This window comes from Chiloscyllium punctatum, chromosome 11 (genome assembly GCF_047496795.1).
Source record: "Chiloscyllium punctatum isolate Juve2018m chromosome 11, sChiPun1.3, whole genome shotgun sequence".
Taxonomy (NCBI): Eukaryota; Metazoa; Chordata; class Chondrichthyes; order Orectolobiformes; family Hemiscylliidae; genus Chiloscyllium; species Chiloscyllium punctatum.
Genome location: NC_092749.1, coordinates 22,671,766 through 22,696,573, shown reverse-complemented (window position 1 = coordinate 22,696,573; position 24,808 = coordinate 22,671,766). Strand labels below are relative to the sequence as shown.

Genomic DNA, 24,808 nt, shown 5'->3' with positions numbered 1-24,808 from the left:
GCAGTCTATTAAATGCTATGCACATCAGAGACGAAAAACCAAAATGCAATATAATATTTACTTTTCGATTCCGAAAGCAATTACTCAATTGCATATTTTACTTGGGTAAATGAATAATGAGGACAGCACGATGGCTCAGTGGTTAGCACTGTTGCCTCACTTTGCCAGGGACCAGAGTTTGATTCTCACCATGGGCAACTGTCTGTGTGAAGTTTGCACATTCTCCCTGTGTCTGCATGGATTTCCTCTGGGTATTCTGGTTTCCTCCCACAATATGAAGATGTGCAGGTTAGGTGAATTGGCCATGCTAATTGTCCATAGTGTTTGGTGCATTAGTCAGGGGTAAGTATAGGATAAAAAATGGGTCTGGGTGGGTTACTCTTCGGAGGGTCAGTGTGGGCCAAATGGCCTGTTTCCATACTATAGGTAATCTAATCTAATCTGAAACATTCATTCATTAGCAAAACCGTATAGGGACAAACTCTGTTGCAAATTGAAAAAGGTTTTTGAAAGGATAATCCGATAGAAAAGGAAAGTTGCATGTTGATTAAGGATGCCGAAGTGTCTACTCCACATTGCTGCATCAAGCCTCCAACTGAGTCAAAGAAAGAACTAGCATCTGTGTAACTGCATTTTCTGACAAAGTGAGAATATACAACTACAAAAGGAAAATCCTAGGAATTTCCAAATAGAAAACATCCCTGTGTGCAAACACAAGGAGCAATTGGAACCAACGACCTAGGAAGGGAAAAGGTTGAGATTCTGAAGGTTGATTACAGAGGGTTAGGCAGGAATTTATAAAGGAGGTCCTCAAGGGTAGTAATATCTGGATTACTCCTGGTGCTACGAGCTAGTCAGGGCAGGAATAGGAGGATACAGTAGATGATGGCATGGCTGAGGAGCTGGTGTATGGGAGAAGGATTCACATTTTTGGATCATTGGAATCTCTTTTGGGGTAGAAGTGACCTGAACAAGAAGGATGGATTGCACCTAAATTGGAAGGGGACTAATATACTGGAAGGGAAATTTGCTAGAGCTGCTCGGGAGGATTTAAAGTAGTAAGGTGGTGGGGTGGAACCAACGGAGATAGAGAGGAAAGAGATCAATCTGACACTGCTACAGTTGAGATCAGGAGAGTCAGTCAGGACTAATAAATTAAACTGCATTTATTTCAATGCAAGGGAAATAACAGGGAAGGCAGATGAACTCAGGGCATGGTTAGGAACATGGGACTGGGATATCAGAAATTCCAGACACATGGCTCAGGGATGGGCAGGACTGGCAGCTTAATGTTCCAGGATACAAATGCTACAGGAGGGATAGAAAGGGAGGCAAGAGAGGAGGGGGAAGCGGCATTTTTAATAAGGGATAGCATTACAGCTATGCGGAGGGATGATATTCCTGGAAATACATCCAGGGAAATTATTTGGGTGGAACTGGGAAATAAGAAAGGGATGATCACCTTATTGGGATTGTATTATAGACCACCTAATAGTCAGAGGGAAATTGAAAAACAAATTTGTAAGGAGATCTCAGCTATCTGTAAGAATAATAAGGTGGTTATGGTAGGGGATTTTAACTTTCCAGACATAGACTAGGACTGTCATAGAGTTAAGGGTTTAGATGGAGAGGAATTTGTTAAGTGTGTACAAGAAAATTTTCTGATTCAGTATGTGGATGTACCTACTAAATAAGGTGCAAAATTTGACCTACTCTTGGGAAATACGGCAGGGCAGGTGACTGAGGTGCCAACGGGGGAGAACTTTGGGGCAAGCAACTATAATTCCATTAAATTTAAAATAGTGATGGTAAAGGATAGACCAGATCAAAAAGTTGAAGTTCTAAATTGGAGAAAGGCCAATTTTAATGGTATTGGCAAGAACTTTCCAAAGCTGATGGGGGCAGATGTTCGCAGGTAAAAGGGCGGCTGGAAAATGAGAAGTCTTCAGAAATGAGATAACAAGAATCCAGAGAAAGTATACTTCTGTTAGGGTGAAAGGGAAGGCTGGTAGATATAGGGAATGCTGGATGACTAAAGAAATTGAGGAATTGGTTTAGAAAAAGAAGGATAGATCGAGTGAATCCTTAAAAGAGTATAAAGGAAGTAGGAGTATACTTAAGAGGGAAATCAGGAGGGCAAAACGGGGACATGAGATAGCTTTGGCAAATACAATTAAGGAGAATCCAAAGGGTTTTTACAAATATATTAAGGACAAAAGGGTAACTAGGGAGAGAATAGGGCCCTTCAAAGATCAGCAAGGCAGCCTTTGGGTGGAGCCACAGAAAATGGGGGAGACACTAAACGAGTATTTTGCATCAGTATTTACTGTGGAAAAGGATATGGAAAATATAGAATGTCGAGAAATAGATGGTGACATCTTACAAAATGCCCATATTACAGAGGAGGAAGTGCTGGATGTCTTAAAACGCATAAAGGTGGATAAATCTCCAGGACCTAATCAGGTGTATCTGAGAACTCTGTGGGAAGCTAGAGAAGTGATTGCTGGGCCTCTTGCTAAGATATTTGTATCATCAATAGTCACAGGTGAGGTGCCGGAAGCCTGGAAGTTGGCTAACATGGTGCCACTGTTTAAGAAGGGTGGGAAGGACAAGCCAGAGAACTATAGACAAGTGAGCCTGACGTCGGTGGTGGGCAAGTTGTTGGAGGGAACCCTGAGGGACAGGATGTACATGTATTTGGAAAGGCAAGGACTGATTAGGGATAGTCAACATGGCTTTGTGTGTGGGAAATCATGTCTTACAAACTTGATTGAGTTTTTTGAGGAAGCAACAAAGAGGATTGATGAGGGCAGAGCGGTAGATGTGATCTATATGGACTTCAAAAAGACATGTGACAAGGTTCCCCATGGGAGACTGGTTAGCAAGGTTAAATCTCATGGAATACAGGGAGAACTAGCCATTTGGCTACAGAACTGGCTCAAAAGGTGGAAGACAGAGGGTGGTGGTGGAGGGTAGTTATTCAGACTGAAGGCCTGTGACCAGTGGAGTGCCACAAGGATTGGTGCTGGGTCCACTACTTTTTGTCATTTACATAAATGATTTGGATGCGAGCATAAGAGATACAGTTAGTAAGTTTGCAGAGGACACCAAAAATTGAGGTGTAGTGGACAGTGAAGAGGGTTACCTCAGATTACAACAGAATCTTGACCAGATGGGCCAATGGACAGAAAAGTGGCAGACGGAGTTTAATTCAGATAAATGAGAGGTGCTGCATTTTGGGAAAGCAAATCTTAGCAGGACTTATACACTTAATGGTAAAGGTCTTAGAGAGCGTTGCTGAACAAAGACCTTGGAGTGCAGGCTCATAGCTTCTTGGAAGTGGAGTCGCAGGTAGATAGGATAGTGAAGGTGGTGTTTGGTATGCTTTCCTTTGTTGGTCAGAGTATTGAGTACAGGAGTTGGGAGGTCATGTTGCGGCTGTACAGGACATTGGTTCGGCCACTGTTGGAATATTGCATGCAATTCTGGTCTCCTTCCTATCGGAAAGATGTTGTGAAATTTGAGAGGGTTCAGAAAAGATTTATAAGGGTGTTGTCAGGGCTGGAGGATTAGAGCTATAGTGAGAGGTTGAACAGGCTGGAGCGTTGGAGGTTGAGGGATGACTTTATAGAGGTTTACAAAACCATGAAGGGCATGGATTGGATACATAGACAATGTCTTTTCCCTGGAGTGGGGGAGTCCATAACTAGAGGACATAGGATTAGGGTGTCCTTCGGGGCAACTTTTTCACACAGAGGGTGGTACGTGTATGGAATGAGCTACCAGAGGAAGTGGTGGAGGCGAGTACAATTGCAACATTTAAAAGGCATTTGGATGAGTATATGAATAGGAAGGGTTAGGAGGGATATGGGCCATGTGCTGGCAGGTGGGACTAGATTGGGCTGGGACATCTGGTTGCATAGATGGGTTGGACCAAAGGGTGTGTTTCCATACTGTACATTTCCATCACTATGACTAAAAGCAGATGACTGGTAAATTAGAAAATTTTACCACAAATTGCTCAAGTTTACTTTGTGCAAGCTTCTGCTCACAGTTAGACAATGGGCAAGAAAATTACATTAACATTTTTAAAAATGCCCACCCCAACAAAATCAGGCCAGAATGTCTGAATATCAATGCAAAAAATTCCTTCTTTAGACCTGTTACATTAGCTTATTTAATGGACTAGATATTCCTCTCTGCAGCAAAACATTAGCTTACAACAGTGACTGCCTGAAAAATATCTCCGCTACAGCCTTATGAAAACATCCTCGAATTAGTATAAGCAGCAAGGGTTTCCAATACCACTATTGCCAAAATTTCTACAGACATGAATTAATCACAGGACGACTGGTCCCTTGGGGTCAGTCTTCGGCCTAATGACAACAGAGTTTTTTGCCCAAGTGATTCATATATGCAAATATCTTCAACATGTAAAAAAAAGTTATAAACTTTTAAATACTTTGAACAGTTTTAATCAGTTTTTAAAGATTTGCAAGATCTGGCCTTTGGTTCATCTCCAGAAGCCCTACCCTGGCAGTGTTTCTTGCCTTCTAAGTGTTATTTCTGATATTAACGGGATTGAAGAACCAGGTGGATGCGGTAGGGAATACTGGAGCTGGGGAATACTAGAAAGCCATTGAAGCCAACAACAGCTGGAGAAGTGTTAAACAGGAGGGGTAGAAGAAAATTACAAAAACATTATTTGTTGATCCTCTACAGAGTCTGGGATTTAATAATGGAAAATCAAGTTATGGTAGAGGAGTTGAAGAGATATTTTGCATCTGTCTGCACTGTAAAAGGATACAAGCAAGATCCCAGAAATAAGTCTACATCTAGAGATGAAAGGAAGGGAGAAGTATTTTTTCAGAAAAAAAGATTAAATGGAAATAGTGCCAGTTAGGCTAGCATTTATTGACCATCCTTAACTGCATAACTGAAAACTAACAGGTCCTGATGGATTTCATCTTGGTGTCTGAAAAGAAATGGGTGCTGAAGATAGTGGATGTATTGCTTTTAATTTTCCAAAGTTCCCTGATCCGAGAAAAGGTTATATTTTAAAATAGCTGATTTGACTTCTCTATTCAAGTAGGGAGACAGTCAGCAAAACCAATAGGTCAGTTAGCTTAATATTGGTCATAAAGGAAGATATTGTAATCTGACATTAAAGGAGATTATTAGAAATCTCAATTTAGAGCCATTTTGTGATTGCCCAAAATTGGGAAATTTGTGTAGAAGAATCTCAGAATCCCTACAGTGTGGAAGGAAGCCAATTGGCCCATCGAGTCAGCACTGGCTCTCCAAAGAGTATGGCACCTAAACCCAGACCCCTATCCTACCCCCATTACTCTGTGGGGTAATTTGGCATAGCTAATGCAGCTTGACCTACACATCTTTGGACTGTGGGAGGATGTGGTGTGTTAGGATATTTGGACTGAAACTAACTTTTACATCTTGGACTACCCAGCACAGAAAGTATGAACCTTACGAATATACTGGACATTCAAACTCAATCAAAGTCCATTCACACGTCCTCTAACCATTGGGAAACCAACTGACTTCAGAAAGAAACACAATGGACAACACAGATCCGAGTGGAGATGATGAGTCACAGTCTGTATAACTGCTATCCCTGATCTGATCTGGGGGAAGAGCCTTTTACAACAAGCTTCTACAGAAATAACTTTCCCACAGGCTTTCAACCCCAACAAGTAGCTTCAGAACCAAGAACCACAGAGGCTGAACAGAGAAGTGGAACTGGGAAGCCAAACCTAGGGCATCATTGCAACAAAGGACATGGGGTGGGCGGGAAGAAAAGAGATGGGGGCCCAAGCGCTATCCAAACAACAGTTTCCACAAACAGGCCTATTCTGAACCAAGAGAACCAACGGCAATAACCTCAACAGGCAGCTGTACTTCAAAATCGCATTTTCCTCAGTGGTGAGCTTAGACTTCCAAGGCCCCAAAGGTTCCGTCCTACCTAGCAGAGAGGGAAGGTGGATGGTGACAGTACGTGGGACCTCAAGGGTAGAAAACCTGATTAAGGTTTGAGAGATTAAAATTACTGTCAAGATTCTAATAGTGTTTTAGCTGAGTTTGGTGTATTTAATTACTGTTCTCTGTATAATTGATAATGTTAATTGCACTGTTTAGTGCTTTTACCTGTGTTTATTGTATTATACTTACATTTTCTATTTAAATGAACAGAAACTTTTTTTTCCCCCCGAAACATCTGACTACTGCCTTCTTCATTTCACATTCGCAAAATAAGTCCAGTGTCAGAACCAAGGATCTGGGGGTGATTTGAACCACCTAAAAATCATAAAATTACTGAGGACAAACCAGAACCCAACAAATGCAATGAGGACGTGTGGACTTCTAAAATATTTACATTCAATATTAATGACTTGGATGACAGCAACAAATATGGTTATTAAGTTTGCTGACAACACAAAGATAGGTGGGAATGTAGGTAAAAACAAGGACTACATATGCTGGAAACCAGAGACTAGATTAGAGTGGTGCTAGAAAAGCGCAGGAGGTCAGGCAGCATAATCCTGACGAAGGGCTTTTGCCCGAAACGTCGATTTTCCTGCTCCTCGGATGCTGCCTGACCTGCTGTGCTTTTCCAGCACCACTCTAATCTAGGTGGGAAAGTAAACCAGTGAAGAGGATAAAAGGAGCCTGCAAAGGAACATATAGAATATTGTGCTCTTGAAAAATCACAACTTTGTGCGAAAAGACTAAGTGAAGCATTGATTCCCATAGAAATCAATATTAAAACAAGAGTTGGGTTTCACAGGGTCTTCCTTAGCCGAGAAGAAAATTAAGTAATTACACCAGTCCCCTCCAAGGTGAAATATCATACCACTTGCTCCTTAAATGTCTAATTCACACATTGGTAAATAAAACAAAAAGTTAAATATAAAAATGTAATATTGTACAATACTGATAGATTGACCAGGCTCCACCTAGTGACTGAAATAAAAGCAGAAAATGCGAGAGAAATTCAACAGATCTGGCAGCATCTGTCAAGAGAGTTAACATTTCAAATGTCCAAAGACTTTCCTTTGGAATGGTGGGCAGTGCCCCCAAAAACAGGTCTCCTAGAACATAGAACAATACAGCATGGCACAGGCCCTTCGGTACTCTATGTTATGCCAACCTGTGAAATATTCTCAGCTCGTCCCCCTACACTATCCCATCATCATCCATGTGCTTATCAAAGGATTGTTTAAATCTCCCTAATGTGGCTGAGTTAACTACCTTTGCAGGTAGGGCATTCCACACCCTTACCACTCTCTGCGTAAAGAAGCTGCCTCTGATCTGTCTTAAATCTATCACCCCTCAATTTGTAGTTATGCACCCTCGTACAAGCTGACGTCATCATCCTAGGAAAAAGACTTTCACTGTCTACCCTATCTAATCCTCTGATAATCTTTTATGTCTCTATCAAATGCCCTCTTAGCCTTCTTCTTTCCAATGAGAACAGACCCAAGTCTCTCAGCCTTTCCTTATAAAACCTTCCCTCCAGACTAGGCAACATCCTGGTAAATCTCCTCTGTACCTTTTCCAATGCTTCCACATTCTTCCCGAAACATGGCAACCAGAACTGTACACAATATTCCAAATCTGGCCACACTAGCCTTTTTTTTAGTTGCAGCATGATATCTCAAAGAATAATCAATTGTCACTCAAGAGTAAAACAAAATAAAGATTAACAGGTCAACATTAAAATGAAGATTATTTGTTGATAGGTTAAGCGATTGGGCAAACATTTGATAGGGTACGATGGGATAAACTTATGAGTAGAAAGGCAAATTGAATATTGTCATTTATTGTATGGAGAATAGAATGTAGAAGCAGAGATGTTTTGCCATAATTGTGATGAGACCACATCTAGAATGCTGCATATGATTTTGGCTTTCTTATATGGGATATCATCATCATTAGCAGTTCAGAGAAAGTTTGTTTGACTGACTCGTGGGATGAGAGCATCTTACAAGCAAAAGATTGGGCTTGAACTGAAAGTAGTTTAGAAGAATATGTGGTTAGCTTATTGAAGCATAAAAAGATCTGAGGGAATGTGACAAAGTGAATGTTCAAAAGGGGATTTCTCCTCTGTAAGAGTGTCTAAAATTATGGGACACTTAGAAGGTAAAGCACTTCAATTAAGATAGAGAGGAGGAGAATTATTTTATTGCAGAGGATGGAGAATCTATGAAACTCTCCTCCCCAGAGAAGGGTGATGGCACAGTGAATATTTCTAAGATAGGGAGAAAGATATTTGACAACATAATCAAAAGCTTTTGGCGCAGGCAAGAAAATGGGACTGAAACCACAATCAGATCAGACATAATCTCACAGATTAGACCCAAGGGACCAAAAGATCTAATCCTGCTGCTTGATGGTTCATAATTGGGAACATACAATCTGTTTATTTAGTGGTCAGAGACACAAGCATTTGGAAGATTGATTCCTTATTCAATAACGTGATTATCATATCTTATTTGCAGTACAGAAACATATGCCCAATTTGAGGGGCCTTTATACAAGTTTTTTTTTTAAAAAGCCCAGTAAACCATATTTCAAAGTCCTTATTTTAGCATAACAGCTTGCCAGAAGTTGCAATGCAGTTCATCACTAATGTGGTAAATGTCTCAGCACTCATTCTAACTGAGAAAGGAAAATCTAGGCCATTACTATATACAAATCTTTGTATTCAATTAATGCAGCAGAAAACAGGAATTCATGTGAACTTGCTATATTAAGCTTTATTTGGACATAGAATCCCTTCAGTGTGGAAGCAGTCCATTCAGCCCATCGCGTCCACACCAATCCTATGAAGAGCATATCAAGCAGACCCACCCCACAACCTGATCCCTGCATTATCCATGGCTGATCCACTCAGCCTGCACATCCCTGGATACTATAGGCAATTTGACATGGCAAATCCACCTAACCTGCATATATTTGGACTGTGGGAGGAAACTGGAGCACCTGGAGGAAGCTCATGCAGACACAGTGAGAATGTGCAAATTCCACTTGGTCACTCAAGGGTAGAATCAAACCTGGGCCCCTGGCACTATGTGGCAGTGCTAACCGCTGAGCCACTGTGCCACTAACACGTATGGTATTAGTACACACAGACTTTAAAGCCAGCAAAAAGTGTAGAGGTTTCAGATATCTTGGGTGCAAAGCTACAAAAGTTGGATTTCTAGAAAAACAGCAACAATTTCTAAAAGGTTTAAATAATATTTCATCCAGACAACTGCTCATAGGAAATGCTCAACATTTAGACACTTCACATAACTCCATGCAACACTAAAAGCCAACCACATTCTCACTACATCCTATGAACACCCATTACAATTTACATGTATCTGGCAGCAGAGATCTTGCAAAGACATCTACTTAAAGTAATTTAAAATCAGATAGGCAGGATAATTTGAATATACTTCACGTATTCTAGTTCTTTAGCTTGAATTATTGAAGAGAAACAAATGGATTAAATGAAGATTGTATTTTATTTATTGCAAAACAAGATTACACTGAAGATTCACCAAAAAGTGGAAAGAGAATTGAAGACTTTTTGGTAGTCTGGGCACCCTGATACTGGATTTTTAAAAAAATTTACATTATTCTTTTCAACCCTTTTTAACAAGTAACAACCCAGTGAGAAGACCACAATCGTTTTCCACCTCAGTCAGAATCAAACTTTTCCAGGTCAGGTATAGACCTCAGTCACTCAGTAAAGCCTTCTTTTTGCATAACTTAAGAATGCACAAACAAAAGCATTCCATACTGAACTACTGCAACACAATCTGTTGCATCATTGGCATTTGGGAGAATGATGGGAATCTCATGGAAACCCGTAAAATTTGCACAGGACGAGACTGATAAACTGTTTACAAAAGAGGTTTCCAATGATCAGGGAACACTGAAACAGGGGTCATATCTAAGGATAGGTAGGCTCTTTTGGGCTAAGATGAAAAATTGCTTCACCTAGACAGTGGTGTGCCCATAGAATTCACTATTGTGGAAAGCAGTTGAGACCAAAACATTGAATGCTTTCAAGGATTTAGATATAGTTCTAGGTGCTTGAAAGGAAAATGAACAGTACAGGTAATAGGAGAGACAGAGAAAAACAAATAGTTTGGGTTTACTGGTAATCACAAAGTACAGACCTATGACCAGAAGATGTAAACATGCTCTATGATTAGATAATATAGTCATGCTTGTTAACCTGGAATGCAGACTGAGGGGACAGGGCTGGACAAATATATGGATGAGTAGATGTGTAATCTTTTGTACAGATGACAATTCCTAATCAAACAGACTGGAAACTTGTTATCTGTATAAATAGTATAAAACTTTTGTTTTTGTAATAAAGACTTGAACTGTACATCTTTCACGTGTCCATGAGTAAATTTTTAAAGAAGAAAACCTCAGTCTCATCAAGTCTAAAGGGGAAATAAAAGATTAAATTCACCCTTTCAGGGCTAAGGGAATCAAAGAATATGTGAAGAAAATGGGAAAAGTGTAGAGTTGGATGATCAGTCACATTCATATTGAATGGCAGAGCAAGGTGGAAGGGCCAAATGGCCTACGCATGCTCCTATTTTCCATGTTTACATTAACTTTCCTTATGTCCTCTGAATGAGATTGTCACTCTTGCCAATTGCAAACTGGAGTGAGACCACTCAACACTTTTTATTTAAAATCCTTCAGAGAGGGAGGGTAGATAATTATCTCAACTATGGGTTTAACATTGATCTGGGAAAATTGATGCGATATTTGATTCTACCTAATCCCTCTTCAAATACCTTAATGGCAGGCCAAGTTTTCTACATAATTCAGTGTAATCTTAAAGATTCAGGCTCACATTGTTACTATAGGAAGAAATGTAACACAAAAAAGTCTCATTGCTGACTTGCACTGTACTAAAGTCTTCTGACAACTTTTTAAAAAAATTCTATTTCACTAAAATGTTGCACACAACTTTAGGAAACAAACTCCAATCCTAAAAGAAAGACTTTTATATTCTTCCTACTCACTCGTATCTGCAGGACTTTGCACACTTTGGCCATCTGGAAAAAATTTAAACATGAAGTTATCCAAAATAAAAATGCATAAAGAGGAGGGGAAGAAAACAAAAGCTTTGAATTGCTGGAACACACTTGGGGGTTAACTCTTTTGGCAAATAATAAAAACAGAACTGAACAAAAATGCATGACATACAAGAAGATGGTAATGGATCCATGTTTAAAAAACATTACCTCACTAGGTCAATTAAATTTGAAGTGAGGAAGTCGGATTTCAGACTAATATGCAATGTGGCAGTAATGAAGCATTTTATTTTGGAAATAATTCAAATCTGCTGCTTCCGTCTTCCAAGCTTAACACATACAGAGAGGAAATATATTTAGAGTTAAGTTGATGCTTAGAGTTTCGATATTCTTCATGGTGGACGCGATACTCCAAGGCAAATAACAAATTAGTTTCATAAATACCTTCAAGAGATTCAAGCAAAAATTGAATCAGTTAAATAGTTAGCATGCTGGCAATTTGAGTTTGCTGTGTATAGCTGCATCAAAAGCTTTAAGACCACGTGAACGAAGCTTTAGATGCACATCCTTGAGAGAGTTACCTGTAACATTAATTCACAATCATCCCGGCCAACAAAGATCATCTCACGTGGCAGCCGGTGGCGTGTGCCTCTGCTGCTCACCAAAAACCAGGATGTTAAGCTCATTTCTGCAGTTACTAAATGTTGTTTCAAGAACTACGTCATCCTGTGGAGAAAAGAAGGCACAGTTTTAGGGATCGACTTATGCTTCACTGTACTACAAGAATACTATGCATCCTTCTATAAATGTCAGTGGAATCTGTGCGCTGATTAAAGCCAGATGTCAGAAGTCATCACAGGAAATGACAGAGACTGTTGGATTTGAACAGGCTAGAAATTTATACACAAGCCACCAGCTGATAAAAAGTGCAGCTGCCTGGTACTTGCAGCCTCTGAAAATTAACAGCCAATGATCAAAACAAAAAGCAACTAAATGTACATTTTCTTTCTTTTTACACAGTGGACTGATTTCCTATGGCGTTAATTGCACACACTAATTCTTCCCACATAACATCAAGAATCTTTTGTAAACTAAACAACTGCATCACAGTAAATGCATTGCTTTCAGCCACTCAAATAGTGACTTATAATTAACATTTGCAAATGTGCTCTATGATATTGAAACCATTCGGTGCTTATGAATACATCATTGCTGCAGCACAGAATACTACCTCTGAGGGAACCGATTCACTGTTCCATGGAAAAGTACAGTTTAAGTAGATTTACAAGTTCTTTAACAAAATATTAAAAGGCCCAGCACTAATTCACTAGAAAGTTAGGAATGTAGGAACAGGAAATTACCATTCAGCCTAATCCATCATTTTACAAGATTTGGGCTGATCTGTGGCCAAACTCCATTTGCCTGCCTTAAGCCCATATCAGTTGATACCCACACTTTATAAAAAAATGTATCCAGCACGGACTAAAATTTAGCAATTGAGTTAGCCTTGCCCACCATTTGAGAAAGAGCATTCCAAACCTCCACTACTTTGTGCGAAGTGATTTCGAATATGCCTCTTGAATAGCCTGGCTCCAATTTTTAGACTATGCCACTGGTTCTAGTGGCAATAATTAATCTTTATCTACTCTGCCTTTCCCTGTCAATATCATGAAGGCCTCAAATCACCTACCCATTAACCTTCTAAATTCCATATAATAAAGGCCTAATTTGTCTAATTTCTCCTCATAACATAACCTCAAGTCCAGGTATCATACTTGTAAACCTGGGTTGAAGTTCCTCCAGGACCAAAACATCCCTCCTAAGTACTCCAAATGGGGCCTAACGAGGGTTTTGCATAACTATTGGATTACTTAAAAAAACCCTTTAATATTAACAGCTTATATCATACATTTTCAAACATTGACTATTTTCACTTGTCAATTTTTATAAGAAGAAAAACAGACCAAAAAAAAACAGCGCTGATTTCCTGCTATCAAGGGCTACTTAACGCAAAAGAAATTCTCAAGTTCAGGACTTGACATGAACAGTGAAAATACTTAGGTTGATACCGTGACTTGGAAGTGCCAGTGTCGGACTGGGGTGGACAAAACGTCACAACCATCTGAAGAAGAAGCGGCACTCCTAAAGCTAGTGCTTCCAAATAAACCTGTTGGACTATAACCTGGTGTTGTGAGATTTTTAACTATGTTGACACTGATCATGCCAACTTGATTTGTCATTTGTAATCTCAAAAATCTGGTTCAATCGGTTTAGATCATAATCCACAGAGGAGGAAAATAGTACTGATTTATCTCTTTGAAATGTAAGGTGGAGGAAGTAAGGATCGAGTATAGCTTTAGAGGATTACAGGGTTACTAGACAGTAGCTCCAAAATGGATGGAGAAGAGTCAGGAGGGAGCATGAACAAGGCTCGGTGGGAAGGATTAGGGAGAACCCAAAGTTATTTCACTTATGTGAGGAATAAGAGAATGATCAGGGAGAAGTTACGGCCAGTCAGGGATAGCGTAGGGAACTTGTGCATGGAGTCTGACCAGATAGGGGAAGCCCAAAGTGAGTATTTTGCTTCGGCTTTCACGAAGGAAAGGAACCTTGTTGTGAATGAGAACTTTGAGGAGTCAAAAACAGGCTTGACCAGATAGAGATTGAGGAAGTTGACGTGCTGGAAATTTTGGCAAACATTAAGATCGATGAGTCTCTAGGGCCAGACCAGATTTTTCCTAGGTTGCTCTGGGAACCGAGAAAGGTGTTTGCTAAGCCAATGGCGAACATATTTGCTTTCTCACTCTCCACAGGAGTCAAACCAGAGGATTGGAGGAAGGCGAATGTTGTTCCTCTTTTCAAGCAGGGTAATAGGAAAATCCCTGGCAATTACAGACCAGTCAGTCTTATGTCTGTGGTCAGCAAAGTTTTGGAAAGAATTCTGAGGGATAGGATTTATGACTATTTGGAAAAGCATAGCGTGATTAAAGGCAGTCAGCATGACTTTCTGAGGGGCAGGTCATGTCTCTCAAATCTTATTGAGTTCTTTGAGGTGGTGACAACAGGTCGCGAAGATCGAGCAGTGGATGTGGTGTATATGGACTTCAGCAAGGCATTTGATAAGGTTCCCCATGGTAGGCTCATTCATAAAGTCAGGAAGTATGGGATATAGGGAGATTTAGCTATCTGGATTCAGAATTGGTTGGCTGACTGAAGGCAGAGTGGTTGCAGATGGAAAGTATTCTGCCTGGAGGTCAGTGATGAGTGGGGTCCGACAGGGCTCTGCTCTTGGTAGTTTTTATAAATGACTTGGATAAGGAGGTTGAGGGGTGGGATGGTAAATTTGCTGATGATAGCATCAAGGGCTGTTGAAGGCTATAGCATGACATTGACAGGATGCAGGCTGGGCTGAGAAATGGCAGATGGAGTTCAACCTGGATAAATGTAAAGTGATGCATTTTGGAAGATCGAACAATCTAATCGAATGTAGGATTAAATACAGGATTCTTGGCAGTGTGGAGGAACAGTGGGATCTTGGTGTGCAAGTGCATAGATCCCAAGTAGATAGAGTTGTTAAGAAACCATATGGTGTTTTGCCTTTCATTAACAGGGAAACAAGTTTAAGAGCCACGAGGTTTTGCTGCAGCTCTACAAAACCCTGGTGAGACCACACTTGGAACATTATGTCCAGTTCTGGTCACCCTATTATTGGAATGATGCGGAGGCTTTGGAGAGGGTGCAAAGAAGGTTTACCAGGAATGCTGTCTGGACGGGAGGGCTTGCCTTACGAAGAGAGTGCGACTAAGCTTGGACCTTACTCTCTGGAGAGCAGGAGGAAGAGGTGACCTGATCGAGATGTACAAGGTAATGACAGGCAAGGATAGAGTAGATAACCAGATACTTTTGCCCAGTGCAGGACTGACTGCCACGAGGAGTCATAGTTTAAAGGTGTGAGGAGGAAGGTATAGAGGAGACAGAGTTAGGTTCTTTATGCAGAGTTGTGAATGCATGGAATGCATTACCAGCAGTGGTGGTGGAAGCAGAGTCATTAGGAACATTTAAGCAACTGCTGGACATGCACTTAGACAGCAGTGAATTGAGGAATGCGTAGATTAGGTTATTTTACTTTAGATTAGGATCAATCCTCAGCACAACCTGTTCTGTGCTATGCACTTCTATATTCTAAATGTTAAGTGCTACACGAATGAGCTTTCAGCAAAAAAAAAGAGACTCAGCAAGGAGAGTTACTATGATTGTTAAATTAACAGATTGTTAGCAGAAAAGCAAATTTCAGATCTAGAATCAGAGACATGTCGCGGCACCAAACAGGTAACTCTTAACAGCTCAGCTGGCTGATACTACTTTACATTGTACCAAAAGGAAAATTCTAAAGCTCAACCCACAACTGAATTGAGTTTCTTGTGATTTCTCCAATTGCCAAGTTGAAACATTTCTGCTGTGCACTGACTTACTGAAATTGATTTGGAAAGATACTGGGCAGAACCTTAATTTAGGTACAGAAATGCATTTCTGTGCGCAAATGGTCACTACATTTTTCACTGGAATCTGGTATTTCTCCACATTGCTGGCCCCATGACAGTTTGATCTGTTTTTTATTTGTGGATTACTTGTGTGCAAAATATAAACCTCCCCCTCCTGGTATTAGGTTCCCATTTTAAATCATTCACACCATTTTCATTGTTGCAAGATTTTGGAAGACCAATAAAATTACACCAGGTTTGAGTTTTTGAGAAAAAAATGAAAATTGGGAAGAAGCCTGGAACATTCTGAAAAGATTCTTATTTTCTCATCTTTAAATATGTCATTATTAGGTATTGTATTATGTGAATGCAATTATAATGCAGACATTCATCATACAGATCTGTTCTTGAAATGTAACTTGATCCTTAGATCGACATGTATTTGTGTTTTGCAAATGGAAAAAGCACCACAGTGCAGTGGAATGTATTACAAAATGTTGTGATACTATGCTTTTTTCATTTCTACTATGGTTTGAATGGCACTTGCTGAAATAAAAAAAACACCCCTTTGGCATTTGTAAAAAATAAAATCAAATTGCCTGCTTCCTTATATGGATTGACAGAAACGAGACCGAATGTTGTTTCCCTCCCAGATAAGTGCTGGACAGCTGTGGCTATTATCAATGCTTCACTGAGCTTCAAGTGCTAATGAGTTCCATTCAACTGAGAATGAATGACAGTTTCAAGAAAGTGTAATAACAGATTGCCCTTCAAAATGGTTCCTTGTGTTTGCTGACACAAACGAACAATATTGTAATTATGAATGTTTGTTTTCCCAAACTTCAAAGTGCATTCTTTTCTAGTACCAATGATAAAAATAATTCTTATACAATGGAGAGAGGGTTATTTTTCCCTCCCTGGAAAGTAAAATAGTTTCCATTGGTATTATGCGAAACTTGAGGACCGTACATAATATATTCTGCCTAACTGGCTATGGAAGATATATCAGGCAAGGGGCACAGCCAAGAGGAGGAATTCTGCCTCCATGGATTTCTTTTTTTCAAAAATGCTGTTTTGTATAAAATTTTAAAAAGTTATTGCTTATTGTCAAACTTAGTTAGACCTTGAAATTGTGACTAGGCAATATGACTCATTGCTGTGTTCTGAAACTGCTGCTGGCTGACATTGGTCATATGTCTTTCACCATGTTTAAGAAATGAAGTCATCCAAGACCACCCCTCTACAGTTCAGATCACAATTTTTAAAAAAGTGACATGACTTCCCTTGGAATTTCATTTCCTCTTAACATCTAAGCACAAAGACTGCCTTTTTTCTGTGGTTCAGAAGCAATTTAATCCATAAAACATTGCATCAGCTGAAGGCAGTCACCATCTGAAAAGCAGATAATCTTCAGTTATTTTTGGAATAAAAGTAATTTTCTTTTTCCAACTACAGGACAGCAATTTCTTCTTTCATTATTGTTTAATCATAAAAGGTGTACTTCTTGGAGGCTAATGGCTAACTTTTTGAATTTTGGGAACCTCAATAAGCCTGTATTCTAATACGGATTTTAGACAATGAAATTGTATTGTTCCTTTAGGTGTACAGCTGTATCAAAATAATAAATGACAATGCTGAAAGTAAAGAAAGCAGCATTAATTTTCTCTTTACACAGTTTTAACTGAATGAATAAAAGTAAGCTGAGAAAAACATAAGCAACTATATCTTTGGGTGAAATTTTACAGTAGCTGGATGATGCAATTGTTTGTTCTCACCATATCTGGCCAGAAACTAAGAATATGTGCTTCTCCCGGACTCTGGAGTTACCAGGTGTTACATTCAGAGCAAGAAATGTTTTGTTAGAATACTGAATAGTCCAGATATTGGAAATATACCTGTATTTAGCCAATATTTATTAGACGAATAATGAAATAGTAAGGACATGAAACAAAATACCAAGGCATCAGAGGTTACTCTGACATCTGCAAGCAATTTCAAATCACACTGGCAGGGCCTTTTGTACAATTAACATGACTTGTTACCTTGAATAAAGAAAGGAAGGTCATGAAAAATCAATCTTTGTTCCTTGCTGAATTTTATACCAACAATTTCAAGTAGTTAGCATAATCTCAATTTTTCTTTTCTTATGCTTGGTTCACAAAAGAAATTAGCTTCCATAACCCCTCAAATATTTTTCCCAAAAATGCAGCTTTTTAGAAGATTTCATTTCTATAAAGAAACCACTTCCCTAATAGCACAACACAATGAATTCTCATTCATGATAGCTCCAAGAGTTCAAGTTTAAGGGAAATATACATGGGCATGGCTTACTGATTTATCAAATAATCGGTCAAAAAGAGAAAGCTCGTCATTAGCAGCTTTAAGTTGATAATTTAGTAAAAACAAAAAAATGTTCGAACAAAAAGTCATTACTGGTCAGAATTTAAAGTACGGTCATAAAGATGACAATGCTTCCCCAAAGTAAGACCATAAGACATAGGAGTGGAAGTAAGGCCATTTCAGCCCATCGAGTCCACTCCGCCATTCAGTCATGGCTGATGGGCATTTCAACTCCACTTACCCACATTCTCCCCGTAGCCCTTAATTCCTCGAGACAACAAGAATCTATCAATCTCTGCCTTGAAGGCATTTAGCGTCCCGGCCTCCACTGCACTCTGCGGCAATGAATTCCACAGGCCCACCGCTCTCTGGCTGAAGAAATGTCTCCGCATTTCTGTTCTGAATTTACCCCCTCTAATTCTAAGGCTGTGTCCACGGTTCCTAGTCTCCTCACCTAATGGAAACAATTTCCTAGCGGCCACCCTTTCCAAGCCATGTATTATTTTGTATGTCTCTATTAAGTCTCCCCTTAATCATCTAAACTCCAATGAATACAATCCCAGGATCCTCAGCCGTTCCTCATATGTTAGGCCAACGATTCCAGGGATCATCTGTGTGAATCTCCGCTGGACACGTTCCAGTGCCAGTATGTCCTTCCTGAGGTGTGGGGACCAAAACTGGACACAGTAGTCCAAATGGGGCCTAACCAGAGCTTTATAAAGTCTTAGTAGTACATCTCTGCTTTTATATTCCAACCCTCTTGAGATAAGTGACAACATCGCATTCGCTTTCTTAATCACCGACTCAACCTGCATGTTGACCTTTAGAGAATCCTCGACTAACACTTCCAGATCCCTTTGTACTTTGGCTTTACGAATTTTCTCACCGTTTAGAAAGTAGTCTATGCTTTTATTCTTTTTGCCAAAGTGCAAGACCTCGCATTTGTTCACGTTGAATTCCATCAGCCATTTCCTGGACCACTCTCCCAAACGGTTTAGATCCTTCTGTAGCCTCCCCACTTCCTCAGTACTACCTGCCTGTCCACCTAACTTCGTATTATTGGCAAACTTCGCTAGAATGCCCCCAGTCCCTTCATCCAGATCATTAACATATGATGCGAACAGCTGTGGCCCCAACACTGAACCCTGTGGGACACAGCTCGTCACCGGCTGCCATTCCAAAAAAGAACCTTTTATCCCAACTCTCTGCCTTCTGTCAGACAGCCAATCCTCAATCCATCCCAGTAGCTCACCTCGAACACCATGGGCCCTCACCTTGCTCAGCAGCCTCCTGTGTGGCACCTTATCAAAGGCCTTTTGGAAGTCTAGATAGACCACATCCACTGGGTTTCCCTGGTCTAACCTACTTGTCACCTCTTCAAAAGAATACCAACAGGTTTGTCAAGCATGACCTCCCCTTACTAAATCCATGTTGACTTGTTCTAACCAGACCCTGCTCTTCCAAGAATTTAGAAACCTCATCCTTAATGATGGATTCTAGAATTTTACCAACAACCGAGATTAGGCTAATTGGCCTATAATTTTCCATTTTTGTCTTGATCCTTTCTTGAACAAGGGGGTTACAACAGCGATCTTCCAATCATCCGGGACTTTCCCTAACTCCAGTGACTCTTGAAAGATCTCAACCAATGCCTCTGCTATTTCCTCAGCCACCTCTCTCAGAAGTCTAGGATGTATCCCATCGGGGCCAGGAGATTTATCAATTTTAAGGCTTTTTAGCTTTTCTAGCACTCTCTCTTTTGTAATGGCAACCATACTCAACTCAGCCCCCTGACTCCCTTTAATTGTTGGGATATTACTCATGTCTTCCACTGTGAAAACTGATGCAAAGTACACAAATACAACATCAATTCCAATAGTTAACAGCTTATTTTTAAAAAGATGATCTGATAAGAAAGACACTTCTGAAACTTACTTCACATCTAAATAACTTCTTCAGCTCTGTAGTTTTTAAAATGAACAGCAACACATGTTCTTCAGGTAAAAGGGATGCAGACGATTCTTAACCCATGTTGTTCAGTAAAGAACTACAACAATCTCAACCCATTTCTAGATTTTGTTTAGGATATTTGCAATGAGATGGTTTAATTCAAATGCCTGACAAATCCTAGACACAAGAAATTTACTTTTCCACTTCACAACATAACTATGCATTGCCCGTCAGGAATTATCGATATTTAACCTTCTCAATTGTAACAAGCAGGTTCAAAACAGTCACAATGCAAATAGAAGTGGGATAGTCCTTCAGATTCTGATCTACTAAACCCATTGATCCAGAAGGAATCTATAGTGCTTCTTAAAGCATGGAAACGATGTTAAAGATTTGCTGAACCTATGTGGGTAGTATCAAGAAATAATTTCTTGGTGTTGAATTTTAAACCATTGAACAAGGACAGAGAAACGCATACAAGGTCAATTCAGAGACACGGATGCAAAGATAACTGATTCAGTTAAGCAAGAGCAATTTGGACTTGTATCAATCACTAATTCTATTAAGCAGCTCAATGCATTTTGGATGAGCAAAACACAGCCACAGAAGTGGATAACAGGTTGGGTGACTAAACATTTAGTCAAGGAGGAAGGTTTATAAACAGCATCTTAAAAGTAGGAAAGAGGGGCAGAAGAGATGTTGGGAGGAAATGTCAGCGGATAGGGCACAACAATAGCTCATTTAAATAACCCAAGAATAACCAGTGCAAACTAAAATTAAATTACATCAGGATTAATTTGAAACAAGGCCAATTTCAATAAGACAAATGACCCCAGCCAACCTGAAAACGACCCCATTATCTTCACTGGCTCTCATTTGTTTAACTTGCTTGTTACCTGCTCAAAAGAATTCTAATAGATTTGTCAGGCATGATCTCCTCATGACAAAGCCATGCTTACTCAGCCCTATTTCTCCATGAACGTCTGATTTCTCCGCAATCTCATCCTTCATAATGGATTCTAAAATTTTAATGATGATTGAGAATAGGCTAAGCAGCCTATAATTTCCTGTCATCTACCACCCTTCCTTCTTAAAAAGGGTGTTATTTTAGCCATTTTCTAGACCTCTGGGAGTCTCCCTGACTTCACTGTTTCCTGAAAGATCAACAATGACCCCTCACAATCTCACCAGCTTTCTCCCTCAGAACTCTGGGATGTAGTCTACCTATCTTCAGACCTCTTGCCCAGCATCTTTTCCTTAGTTATGACCACTACATTTACCTCTGCCCCCTGATCTCAAACTTCTGGTAGCTGCTGGTGTCTTCCACTATAAAAACTGATGCAAAGTACCTATTCAGTTCCTCCACTATTTCTCAGTTCCCCATTACTACTTCTCCAGCTTAATTTTCCAGCAGTCTTCTGCCAAATCTTGACTCTCTCTTACTTCCAGATATCTAAAAAAATAGCTCTTGCAATATTTCTTTAAATTACTAGCTGACTTACCCTCATATTTAGTCTTCTGCCATGTTTTTGCTCTTAGTTGTCCTTTGCTGGTTTTTAAAGTCTTCCCAATCCTCTGGCTTTCCACTAATCTTGACCACATTGTATGCTTTCTCTTTTGCTTTATGCTGGACCTAACCTCCCTCATCAGTTTTGATTGCCTCATCCTCTCAGAGTCATACAGCATGGAAACAGATCCTTCAGTTCATCCAGTCTGAACATAAACAAGTCCCACCGGCCTGCTCCCGGCCCATATCCCTCCAAAGCTTTCCTTTTCATATACTTAACTAAATGTCTTTTGAAATGTTATAATTGTACTCACATCCCCCACTTGCTCAGGAAGTTCATTCCTCATGTAAACCACCCTGTAAAAAATTTGCCCCTCGTATCTTTTTAAAATCTCTCTCCTCTCACCTTAAAAATGTGCCCCCAGTCTTGAAATGGCCAATGCATCTCCAGAATTACCCGCAGAAACTCTAGCCATTGCTGTGCCACCATCATCATCTCTGCTAGGCTCCCCTTCCAATCAACTCTGTTCAGCTCCTCCCTCATGTCGTTGTAGTTAGCTTCACTCAATCAGTAATACCATAACATCTGATTCCAGCTTCTCCCTGTCAAACTGCAGGGTGAATTCTCTCTCATTATGGTCATTGCCCCAGTTCCTAAGCAGTTTTACCTCACTATACACCAGATCTAAAATTGTATGTTCCCAAGTGGGTTCCACCACAAACTTCTCCAAAAATAACATCTTGCAGACATTCCACACATTCTGTTTCTTGAGATCCATTAACATTTGATGTTCCTAGTCCATCATGACTTTTGCAAGTGTTTTTCTTGCATGCCGTTTCTATTCCCCAATTTATTTGATTCCTAACATCCTGACTACGGCTAGGAGACCTGTATAACACCAATGAGGGTCTTTATTCCTTTGTGGTCCCTCAACTTTACCCACACAGATTCTACACCAGAGGTACATAGAACATGGAACATTACAGCGCAGTACAGGCCCTTCGGCCCTCAATGTTGCGCCGACCTGTCATACCAATCTGAAGCCCATCTAACCTACACTATTCCATGTACGTCCATATGATGTCCAATGATGATTTAAATGTACTTAAATTTAGTGAATCTACTACCATTGCAGGCAAAGCATTCCATACCCTTACTATTCTGAGTAAAGAAACTACCTCTGACATCTGTCCTATATCTATCACCCCTCAATTTCTAGCTATGCCCCCTCGTGCTCGCCGTCACCATACTTGGAAAAAGGCTCTCCCTGTCCACCCTATCTAACTCTTTGATTATTTTATGTGTCTCTATTAAGTCACCTCTCAACCTTCTTCTCTCCAACGAAACCAGCCTCAAGCCCCTCAGCCTTTCCTCATAAGACCTTCTCTCCATACCAGGCAACATCCCAGTAAATCTCCTCTGCACCCTTTCCAAAGCTTCCACATCCTTCTTATAATGCGGTTACCAGAACTGTACACAATACTCCAAGTGCAGCCGCACCAGAGTTTTGTACAGCCGCACCAGAGTTTTGTACAGCTGTAGCATAACCTCATGGTTCCGGAACTCAATCCCTCTATTAATAAAAGCTAAAACACTGTATGCCTTCTTAATAACCCTGTCAACTTGGGTAGCAATTTTAAAGGATCTGTATACCTGGACACCAAGATCTCTCTGCTCATCTACATTACCAAGAATCTTGGGCGGCACGGTGGCACAGTGGTTAGCACTGCTGCCTCACAGCGCCAGAGACCTGGGTTCAATTCCCACCTCAGGCGACTGTCTGTGTGGAGTTTGCACGTTCTCCCCATGTCTGCGTGGGTTTCCTCCAGGTGCTCTGGTTTCCTCCCACAGTCCAAAGATGTGCAGGTCAGGTGAATTGGCCATTCTAAATTGCCCGTAGTGTTAGGTAAGAGCTAAATTTAGGGGTATGGGTGGGTCGCGCTTCGGCGGGGCGGTGTGGACTTGTTGGGCCGAAGGGCCTGTTTCCACACTAAGTAATCTAATCTAATCTCCTTACCATTAGCCCAATGCTTTGCAATCTGGTTACTCCAACCAAAGTGAATCACCTCACACTTGCCCGCATTAAACTCCATTTGCCACCTCTCAGCCCAGCTCTGCAGCTTGTCTATGTCTCTCTGTAACCTACAACATCCTTCGTCACTATCCACAACTCCACCGACCTTAGTGTCGTCTACAAATTTACTAACCCACCCTTCTACACCCTCATCCAGGTCATTTATAAAAATGACAAACATCAGTGGACCCAACACCGACCCTTGCGTACACTGGTAACTGGACTCCAGGATGAACATTTTCCATCAACCACCACCCTCTCTTCTTTCAGCAAGCCAATTACTGATCCAAACTGCTCTATCTCCCACAATTCCATTCTTCCACATTTTGTACAATAGCCTACTGTGGGGACCTTATCGAACGCCTTGCTGAAATCCATATACACCACATCAACCAGTTTACTCTCATCTACCTGTTTGGTCACCTTCTCAAAGAACTCAATAAGGTTTTGGAGGCACGACCTACTCTTCACAAAACAGTGCTGACTATCCCTAATCAAATTATTCATTTCTAGATGATTATAAATCCTATCTCTTATAACCTTTTCCAATACTTTACCAACAACTGAAGGAAGGCTCACTGGTCTATAATTACCAGGATTGTCTCTACTCCCCTTCTTTAACAGGGGAACCACATTTGCTATCCTCCAGTCTTCTGGCACTATTCCTGTAGACAATGACGATTTAAAGATCAATGCCAAAGGCTCGGCAATCTCCTCCCTGGCTTCCCAGAGGATCCCAGGATAAGTCCCATCTGGCCCAGGGGACATCTATTTTCACACACTGCAGGATTTCTAAATACCTCTTTCTTGTGAACCTCGATCACACCTAGGTAAAAACAATGACTGCAGATGCTAGAAAGCAAATACTGGATTAGTGGTGCTGGAAGAGCACAGCAGTTCAGGCAGCATCCAACGAGCAGCGAAATCGATGTTTCGGACAAAAGCCCTTCATCAGGAATAAAGGCAGTGAGACTGAAGCGTGGAGAGATAAGCTAGAGGAGGGTGGGGGTGGGGAGAGAGTAGCAGAGAGTACAATGGGTGAATGGGGGAGGAGATGAAGATGATAGGTCAGGGAGGAGATGGTGGAGTGGATAGGTGGAAAAGGAGATAGGCAGGTCGGACAAGTCAAGGAGACAGTGCTGAGCTGGAAGTTTGAAACTAGGATGAGGTGGGGGAAGGGGAAATGAGGAAGCTGTTGAAGTCCACATTGATGCCCTGGGGTTGAAGTGTTCCGAGGCGGAACACTGTGTTTTTGTTTTTGCCACAGTTTACCTATCATTTACTGATCTCTGCTACTTAATTGTGTGATCTGCCTGGATTGCTCACAAGACAAAGCTTTTCACTGTGCCTCGATATACGTGACAATAAATTAAATTCAATTCAATC

The 24,808-nt window shown here is 40.6% G+C and overlaps 1 protein-coding gene across 18 annotated transcripts in view; it reads right to left on the bottom strand.

The window, feature by feature from the left end:
- Positions 1-24,808, bottom strand: part of cep170aa (centrosomal protein 170Aa) — a 164,901-nt gene that overhangs the window by 120,134 nt on the left and 19,959 nt on the right. For 13 of the 18 annotated variants that reach the window (XM_072580474.1, XM_072580483.1, XM_072580480.1 and 10 more), the window contains exons 2-3: positions 11,651-11,795; positions 11,058-11,090 (exon numbers count right to left, since the gene is read on the bottom strand). In XM_072580474.1, the coding sequence (XP_072436575.1) occupies positions 11,058-11,090; positions 11,651-11,755 (138 nt within the window). In that variant the 5' untranslated portion in view covers positions 11,756-11,795. The remainder of the gene's footprint in view (positions 1-11,057; positions 11,091-11,650; positions 11,796-24,808) is intronic. The other 5 variants (XM_072580484.1, XM_072580490.1, XM_072580489.1 and 2 more) reach the window with 1 other exon arrangement.